Source organism: Haemorhous mexicanus, chromosome 1 (genome assembly GCF_027477595.1).
Source record: "Haemorhous mexicanus isolate bHaeMex1 chromosome 1, bHaeMex1.pri, whole genome shotgun sequence".
Taxonomy (NCBI): domain Eukaryota; kingdom Metazoa; phylum Chordata; class Aves; order Passeriformes; family Fringillidae; genus Haemorhous; species Haemorhous mexicanus.
In genome coordinates, this window is record NC_082341.1 from 64,082,469 (window position 1) to 64,091,559 (window position 9,091).

Genomic DNA, 9,091 nt, shown 5'->3' on the forward strand with positions numbered 1-9,091 from the left:
TGCAAATATTTACCACAGGCTATGTTGAGCTCACAAGGCATTAACAATTCCATGAATGCCACTAGATCCAGCAAATAGCAGCAGCATCCAAGCAGACAGCATAGTACTTCAAGAGACACCCATGCCAGGCATAGCACACTTCCAAGTGTGGTTTTGGACCAACTTACTTGAGGAAAACAGAAGTTAAATAGTTTCTTTTTAAAGATGTGATATATTGGGCAATTTTGCCAAGCCCATCTTCAAACAGAACTGAAATTGAAACAGAATCCAAATACCTCACCAGCAGCACCTCCAGCGCTGCAGCAGCCCCATCTTAGAGGCATGGACAGCCTCCCTCCCACTGCACACCACTTCTCCCAGGGAACGTGATGGGGGCTTCTTCTCCCCAGAATGACTGTTTTGTGCACAACCCTGGCCTTGAAAAATAATGCAGGAAGTGATTAACTCTGTCAGCCAAAACAAAAGCCTGAAGTCCAACTTAGTCATTTGTAAGGATGAGAGTTACCTCCATACATACACACTGAGGGCTGCCAGCTGCAAATGGGATTATTTGCAGAGACTCTAAAACCTGGAGATTTAGTTACTCTAAGAGCTTTCCATCTGCTGAAGCCCCACACTGGGCTGGGCTGGATCTTCATTACCACCACTGGTGCAAGAAACCCACTGGAACTGAAGTCAAGAGTCTCCAACTCATCCTTAGCAGGCAGTTCCCCCACAAGCCAGGACTGAAGCCTGAGCCACCTTCCCACCCCTGCACACCAGCAGCAGGACCAGCCCTGCCACCAGAGCCACGGCCATCAGCCAAGCTGACACCTTCAGAAGCGAAGACTGAAAGACACCATACTTGAAGCCACCAAGAAAAGCTCCTGTCTTCATTTCACCAATGTCATTCTTGGTGCTCTGAACAGGAGGGATGGGCTGAATTTCCCTCCCACAACCACACCTGGCCTACTGGCCTGCACGGGAATGGGCTCCAAAGAGGAATGGTGCTACTTCACTTTCCTTTTTGCATCTCATAATGAGCTATTCCCACAGCAGCCATGCCTACTCATCCCCTGTGTCTCACACCTCCCACTCCCAGGGCCAGGTTAAGACATCATGAAACTAGCTGGGTCTGAAGGGGTCTCTGCAAAGTGACTTTACCTTGTGCTCCAAACACCTTTCAAAGCTGCCAGTCCACATAAGTTTCACAAGTAAAAACTCACAATTACAGAAGACACACTTGTTTTCACACCCATGTGGTTCCTTTACAAAAGGACACCTTTAGCTTCACATTAATGGCTTACATTTCAGGAGAAATTAATTGTCTGACACTCTTCAGAATGGAGAAGACATCTGAGGACATAAGATAATTTATCATAAACGGTGCAGAGAAACATACATCAGAAAATCATTTTTCCCTACCATAATATCTAGGATCACCCAAGAACACCACAGACAGCAAGTTCAAACTGAAAAAAAAAAAAAACAAACCAAAAAGCAAGACAAGAAACAAAGAAAATAGTTTGTTCCTTTCATACCAAATAGCTAAATCATGGCTAGAACTTGTTGCTACCTAAGGTCAGAAACAGAAATACAGCTAGATTCAAACAGGGATCACAAAAATCACCAGCCACTGGAAGCTATAAAACCCACTGTAATCCCTGACCAAGAAAGTGCTCTCTTAAGGCATGAAGGGCTTTCCTGTGCAAGCCTCCTTCCCTGTGTTCTTTCCTGAAACACTGGCCGCAGTCATAGTCAGAGAAGTAGTGGGGAAACCCTTCATCTTGCAAAATATACAGCTGTTCCTGAATTCAAAGATTATTCTCCTTGTAAATGCTTGCACATACTCACAGATAAGCACACAGTAAAAATTAACAGAACAGCACCAACACACCTGGAATAAAATGAGGGGAAACAAAATGCCTGTATTTGCTCAACCAGGTGGAGCATCCTCTACAGAAGAATAAACAGGACATAAAGTGACCCCTACCCAGATTTTGGTAAGCAGACTGGTGGTGCAAGAAAAATACAGTCACAGAAAGAACAATAGGACCAACATGATAAAATGGAGGCTTGCTGGGACAATTTAACACCTCTGCACCATTGCAAGGGCAAGTTCCCGTCCCCTTCCTTCTCACTCACCCCATCTCAGGCCCAAGATGCCTGCCAGACCTAATGCTCAGACCCAGCTCCTCTACCGTGTTAAAACTGAAAAAGACCCAAGGTACAGATGATACTCCCAAGGCTCCCCAGGCACAGCAGCAGGGGAAGAACCCTGTCTGGCCACAGCAGAGCAAAGGAGATGATACAGAGGAGACAGTGAGGGACAAGCAAGCCTATTCCTTCCAGCAACAGTAAAGCCTTGGAGCAGCTCAGCTGTCCAGGGAGCCCTGCCAAAAGCCCTTATCATGGTGGGGCTACCATACTCAGGAGCTCTGGTGCAGATGGAGCCACACCAGCACAGCTGGACTCTGCATGAGGATAGCAAAGCCATCAGCAAGCTGCAGCCTCTTCCTGTAGGGTTTTAGTAGGATGCCCACTTTTCTTCACAAGATGTTCGTCAGCATGGTTAGGGCAATCATGATCTGTACTTCTCTGAACCTGCCTCAGACAGCTGCACCCAAAGGACCATGTGGTACCTCCAGGGGCTCAGAAACAGTGCGTTGCTGGAGGAGAGGGACTTGAACCAAAGAAAATCCCTTAAATGCTAGTCAAAAAGCAAAGGTTCCAGACTCATACTAACATTTCATTTCCACTAACACAAAATATCAGGGAAAGAAAACAGGTCTGAATATGAAAACACCTGTGTCTTCACATACAAACCTTTTCATTGCTGCAAAATAAAGAAAAGCTACTAAGTTAACTGCCTGCTTCTTTATGTGACTTACATATTCTTCCTCCATACCCTAAATCCTTGCTCACTATTTATGTCTTATTTGGCTTGCTCCTTTACATAACACCTAGGAGAAAGACTGTACATTATCCCATTTTTCTCCCTTTCCAGCTGCATCTTGCTGAGAAGAGGGGAGGAAGGAAGAAGTACTTTCTAAACTACCAGAAAAATGAGAGAGGTACTAAGTATTCAGCTTGGAAATGTAAATCCTCCTGCCCCCTTCTGAAGTATGCCGAACTAGCCTCTCCACAGCTCATGTCATCTAAAGGCCACAGGAGTTCTCTAAAGATATTGTTGTTAAGAGGATTTAGCCCCTTTTAAAAAGGACTTAACATGTGGGTGGTGTCTCCATTTAAGCATTTTCTCATGGCTAAGAAAATGGCCCTCTTCTTAAAGGCTTATCTTTATAACCCAAAGACAGTAAGAAATTCTCTACTATTTGAATTAGAAACATTTTGAGCAGCTTGCTTTTATAGCAAGCCCATTTCTGAATACAGGGTAGTGCAAATGGTAGTGACTTTCTCACACCAACCAAGTGAGAAGGCAACACCCGTGAGAATGCTTTTGGGGTACCTCATCCATTAATTTTTCCTGCATTCTCATGAGGATCCAAGTCAATTCAAAAACTCACTGACACTAAGACAGCATGGTGTCACAACTCCTATGCCGTATCCCTGGCCACTACTTTCTCTTGATGGTCCCTGGCACTTCCCAGACCTGCTATTAGCTGGTTCAACCTGCTTGCCTAGCAGAAAACATTTATTTAGGTGAGGGTTGATTTTCCATCCTGGGAAGCCTGAGATTCCAGAAGGGAAAAGGCACCAGCCCCCAGCAGGGTGCAGGAGAGCATGGAAGGATGCAGGACCACTGGCCCCTTGCCACAGCACTGACCCTATCTCCAGAGGCTCAGGCTCTCCCAAGGGGTGCAAACTGATGGTTGTTTTGCAAGGGTAAATTCTTCATTGCTGCTGGTGTTTAAGCCATAGCAGGGGTTCAGATCCACCTGGTGACACTTTCTATTAACTCCCCAGGAATCCTGCAAATCAAGCTGAAAGGGCAGGCAGGCTGGGTCACAGCCTCCCAGAGCCAGGGCTCTCCAGGGCCCAGTTAGCAACCCTCAGCCACAGGAGCTGCCACAGAGCAAGGAACCGGCTTTGGACACTATGGAGACACTTGCCTGGGACACGGCACAGTGTGCAAATTCTCCTTAGCGTGGGGCTGGAGAGGCCTCTTGTTATGGACTAGGTCACTTTTCAAGGCTTTTCCTGTAGTGTTACATATATACAAGCACAGATAAAATAACTACCAAATTCCCAAGAGGAAGCAGCTTATTTGGGCCAAAGAACCTTTTTCATTTGCTTGTGTAGTTGAACACCTCCCTGCACAGCCTAAACTATACTGCTGTACTGACTCTTTTTCAGTCATACCATAGTTTATATTTGGAAGTGATGGGTGGGTTGCCAGTGCAGTTACATCTGCAAGGCAAGAGGATTTTCATAATCCTAACCAGTGCAGGTGTGCTGGCCAAATTTTAGACTTACCTCTAAAATCTTTTGCATAGCAGGGCCTTGTTTTCAGCTGGGGGTCTCAGACTCCATCCCCTACTTGCAACTCAATAATCAAGAGCTAAATTTATATTGGTGCTACTTGCCTAAGCTCACTGCTTCAGCTACCCAGAGTTTTCTCAATCCTTTCACCAGTCCCTAATACTCGTTTTGTCAAAAATACTCTGCTAGGAACAAAGGGCAGAACATCCTCACCTCCCAGCCCCAGAAAATCCTCCATGACTTTCAAGGAAAGACCAGAAAGGGCAGGAGAGTGTCCCTGCCAAGCAGTTTGGGGTGCAGAAAGTCAAGGCAGGACACTAGGGCGCTTCAGCCCGACTTCCCAAAAGATGGGTCTGTGGCAAACCAGCACAGCTCCAAGAAGGGCACTTGCATGAGCACGGCTCTCAGGGCAGAGCAGGATGCACAGCCCCTTTCCTGGTGTGTGCCATGGATGGTTTATCACCCTTGGAGGGTGCCAGCCAGCAGCCGTAGATACTGCTGGCCTGACCACTCTCTTCTTCCTCCATTCCACATCTCTCCCCAAAGTTAATATGGAGGCTGAGGGTATACAACAAACTCATCACTTGTGTGGGGACTTCTTTGCAGGCAGAGGCCAAAATCACTTTCCCCAATTCCAAACCTCTAAGGTGGAAACAAGCCTTCCCAGGTTTTTAAGGCCAGAGGTTCCTCCCATTAGAGAGGTGAGCAGCATCCAAAAAAAAAAAAAAAAAAAAAACCAAACCAAAAGGCACTACTCAAATCATACATGAAGGTCTTACAGGACCCATTAATGAGAAATTTTAGGAGTTCCTATGACATCAACATCCCTCCCACAAAGCTAAAAAAGCCTGTATAATTTTTTTTCCCAGAATCATCATGTAACATATGCTCCTCTTTGCATTCACTTACCATCACCTTCTAGGAATCAACCTTCACATAGGACAGCCAAATATTTACAAAGTGGCCTGAAGTAGCCTGCTTGACACTGAGTGCTATTAGGATATGCTAAAGACCAGGAGCATAAAAAAAAAAAAAATCAATTCTCTTTTACAGCTACAGCAAAGATGCTTATTTTAAAAGTAAATAAAATAATAACAATAATTTTTTTAAAAGCTTTGGATGGGATTTGATGAGCCTTGAAACTTCCACCACGAGATGAGCAACCAACACCTGCAGAAACCCACACGAGAGGCAGCTCATGCCATCCTCAGGGGCCTCCCAGCTGCCCCCAAAGCTCTTCCAGAAGTATTTCAGGATTACAGCACCATCCCATACCTGGACCATCACCGACCAGATGCAGGGAAAAGGGGGCGGGGGAAAGGGGTGCTAAACCCCCTTTTGCCCTGGCAGGGGCGCAGCGGGGCGAGAGGTGGGAAGGAGTTGAGCAATCCCACGGCGCGGGGCGGGGGTCGCGGAGCCCGGGGGGGCAGGTGAGCCCCTCCCGCCGCCCACGACCCCCGCGCGGCGGGGATGCCCAGCGCCCTCCCCCGCTCTCCAACTCGGCGGAGCCCACGAGGGCCAAGCGCGCACCCGAAATCGGCGAGGACAAAGAAAACCCCACGAGTGGGGGAGGCGGAATTTCTTTTTTTTTTTTTTTTTTTTTTTTGAAAGGGGGGGGGCGTAAATTTTAAGGAGGGGGTATAAATTCTAAAGCGGGGGGAGAGGAAGGTTGGTGCTCGCCGCCGCCCCACGAGTCACTGACCTGCTGCAGGGGCATTTCGGAGAGCAGCGGGGGCCGGGGGCAGCCGGCCGGCGGTCGGGCTGTCCCAGGCCAGAGGGAGGAGGAGGAGGAGGAGGAGGAGGAGGAAGCGGCGTCCCCCTCCCCGCCCGCCCCGGCTCCCAGTCACAGCCGCGGCCTCCGCGCACGTGTGCCAGACGTCACCGGCGGCTCCGGGGGTGAAGCGGAGACACCGGCGGGGCACGGCCCGGCCCGGCCCCACGCCCCGGGGCCCTTCCCCGCCGCCGGCTGCTCGCTCTTTGCACCCGTGCGGCGGGACGTGGCGGGGGATTATTATTTCCCCCCCCCCCCTTTTTTTTTTTCCTTTTTTTTCCCCCCCCTCTCCTTTTCAATAAGACCCGGCAGCGGGGGTTGGGAAGGAGGCAGGAAAGTTTATTGCAACAAAGCGCTGCCTCCGCCTTTCCTGCCCTCCCCCCGCACCCCGCCCGCCCCCCGGGTCCGGCCGGCGGCGGGATCCCCCCCCGTCCCCTTCACCCTCCCCTCGGGGACGGGGGGAAAACACAAAATTACCGGGGGGCGGCCTCCGCCTCCGGCGAGAGCGGGCTGCAGCAGCGCCGTCCTGCCGGCGGGTCCGTGAGGGGTGCAGTACAGCGAGCTGCCAGCGGGCTGGCCCCCATCCGCCGCCGGGGCAAAGGCACCGGGAGCCTGGGAAGCGGCGGCGGCGGAGGAGGAGGAGACAACACAGGGCGCCCCCGCCACGGCGCCGGTGCTGCGGATCTGGATGAAGGTGCCGGCGGCAAAGCGGGCCGGGAAGCCGGCGGGGGCTGCTCTGGAGTCCGTGGACGGCGCGGGCGGCGGCGCTGCTGCCGGGGCCGAAGGCTGGAGTCCCCTTCTCATCCTTCCCTCCGGGTCTGTCCCCGCAGCCGCGTCTCCTCCTCCCCCCCGTCCCTCCTCCCCCCCCGGCCTTCCCAGCTCCTTTTCTCCTCGATGCCGAGGCCCCGCGCAAAATACTGGGGGCTGCGGGTGCCGGGGGGGCCCCGGCTGCAGGATGTGGGGCGCCGGGGGGGGACGGAGGCGGCGGGGCGGGCAGATGCGGCGGATGGAGCGGGGCCGCTCCCGCTGTGTGGGGCCGGCTGGAAAATGGCTCCAGGAAGCGGCGGCTGCTGACAATGAATGAAGGGAAAGGAGACGGGTTACGCGCCAAGGGCCTCCCGCGAAACTCGGATTTCCCGCCCTCTTTTCAAACCAAATTTGCATGTCACCGCCCCCGGGGCGCGCCCCGCCCGCCTCACCGCCTCATTGGCCCCCGCCGACCTCCGCGCCGTCCAACGGGGGTGCCGCCTCCCCGTCCCTCCGCCTTCCCATTGGCCCGGGCGCCGCCGCGATTTGCATTCGGCGCGGCGATTGGCTGCGGGGGCGAGGCTGGGGGATTCCCCCTGCGCGCGGCCGGGATCCCGGTTCGCCGGCTCGCTGACAGTGACAGCTGCTCCCGCACGGAGCGCCCGGCCCGCCCCGGGCACCGCCCCGGACCCGCCCCGACACCGTAACCCACACCGTAACCCACACCCACACCTATCCCACACCCACACCGACACCGCTGGACTCCCCTCGGCGCGGGGGGCGTGCGGTGAGCGCCGCTCCGTAGCCCTCAGAAGGCTCTCGCCCGCCCGCCCGGTGGGCGCGCTCTCTGCCGCTGCCCCTGCTCCGGAGCCGCCGGGAGGTGCCGGTTCCCGCGCGGCAGCTCTGCGGCTCGGAAGGGGTCACCTGAGTTCTCGCCCCGGTTTGGTCGGAGAGGCACCGGCCTGCGCCAGCGGGGAAGTTCCTGGGGAGCCTTTTAAAAGCGTCCCGGCGCGGGATGTCATCTCCGGTAGCTGGGGAATGGCTTTCCGCTTTTTTCGTGCGCCTGCATCCACAGATTTTCAAATCAGCTCACCCGAGGCAATTAACTTATTTTTTCTCCCCAAAAAGTAAGCGATTAGCAAAATACCCCCTTCCTTTATGGTCTGTATTACCTCCAAGAGGTGAAACAGTGGAAGTATGCCCACTAGCTCTTCCCAGTTCGCTTCACTCACTAAATGCCCTCTTAGGATCATAGAATCGTTAAGGAATGGAAAAGACCTCCAAGATAATTCGGTCCAACATTCGGCCGAACACCACCCTACCTCCTGAATTTAAGCTGCTTTACCAACACGTCCCCTTAACTTATTAAATGCCCCACCCTGCACAGCACCCACCAGCCATGCCCCATTTTCTCATGTTTTATTTCCAGACACACCTTTCCCTCAACCAGTGCTCCCAGCAGACAGCGTGTCCAGGCTGCCACTGCTGAGTCAGGCAGATAAGGATCCTTTTCCTTGGGAACCTTCCGTGTTTCTGTCTCTAGCCGTGACCAAGTGAGTTGCTCTATCAAATCCTCAGCCCTGCCTAAAGGTTCTCCTGGTCTGACCCCAGGTCAATCAGAGTAGATGGGAATATTGGCTAGGGTGCAATTTTGTTGCATATTTAATAAGGGCATCTTCCATTCTGGGCATGTTTTCCATCAAAGGAATAAATTCTGCTCTGTTTGGTGCTGAAAAAGCCTTGATTAGCCTACTGGATGCAATTTTGGGCAATGCACCTTAGGAAAGATACCACATGGAGAGAATCCATAGAAAAATAGGCAAGAAAACCTTTTCAGAAAAATGTGTCCTTCTTTATAGAAGAAGAAACCTTTGTAGATTGGCTTTTGTTTTGTCACAGGCAGAAGCAGGGGAAGAGAACATGACAGTGGTGACCTGATACACAAAAGGTGACAGAAGATTGCTCTTCCTCTGTGGAGAGGCTAACAAACCTTTTAGGAAATATTAAATTTAATCTAGACAATTGGGGATCAATGAATTTTGTGGTAAGGAAATCCTACAGTAGCTTACCACTGAGTCTTTTTAATAGATGAGAAAGACTTATTTTAGCAAGTCTTTTCAACTTTTTTTAGCAAGTCTGCATTTGTGCTCA

General features: G+C 51.9%; 1 protein-coding gene across 2 annotated transcripts in view; it reads right to left on the reverse strand.

Moving 5' to 3' along the window:
- Positions 1 to 7,258, reverse strand: part of E2F3 (E2F transcription factor 3) — a 42,210-nt gene extending 34,952 nt beyond the window's left edge. The window contains exon 1 of one of the 2 annotated variants that reach the window (XM_059851503.1): positions 6,671 to 7,258. In XM_059851503.1, the coding sequence (XP_059707486.1) occupies positions 6,671 to 6,997 (327 nt within the window). In that variant the 5' untranslated portion in view covers positions 6,998 to 7,258. The remainder of the gene's footprint in view (positions 1 to 6,670) is intronic. The other variant, XM_059851493.1, reaches the window with a different exon arrangement.
- Positions 7,259 to 9,091: the final 1,833 nt, after the last annotated feature.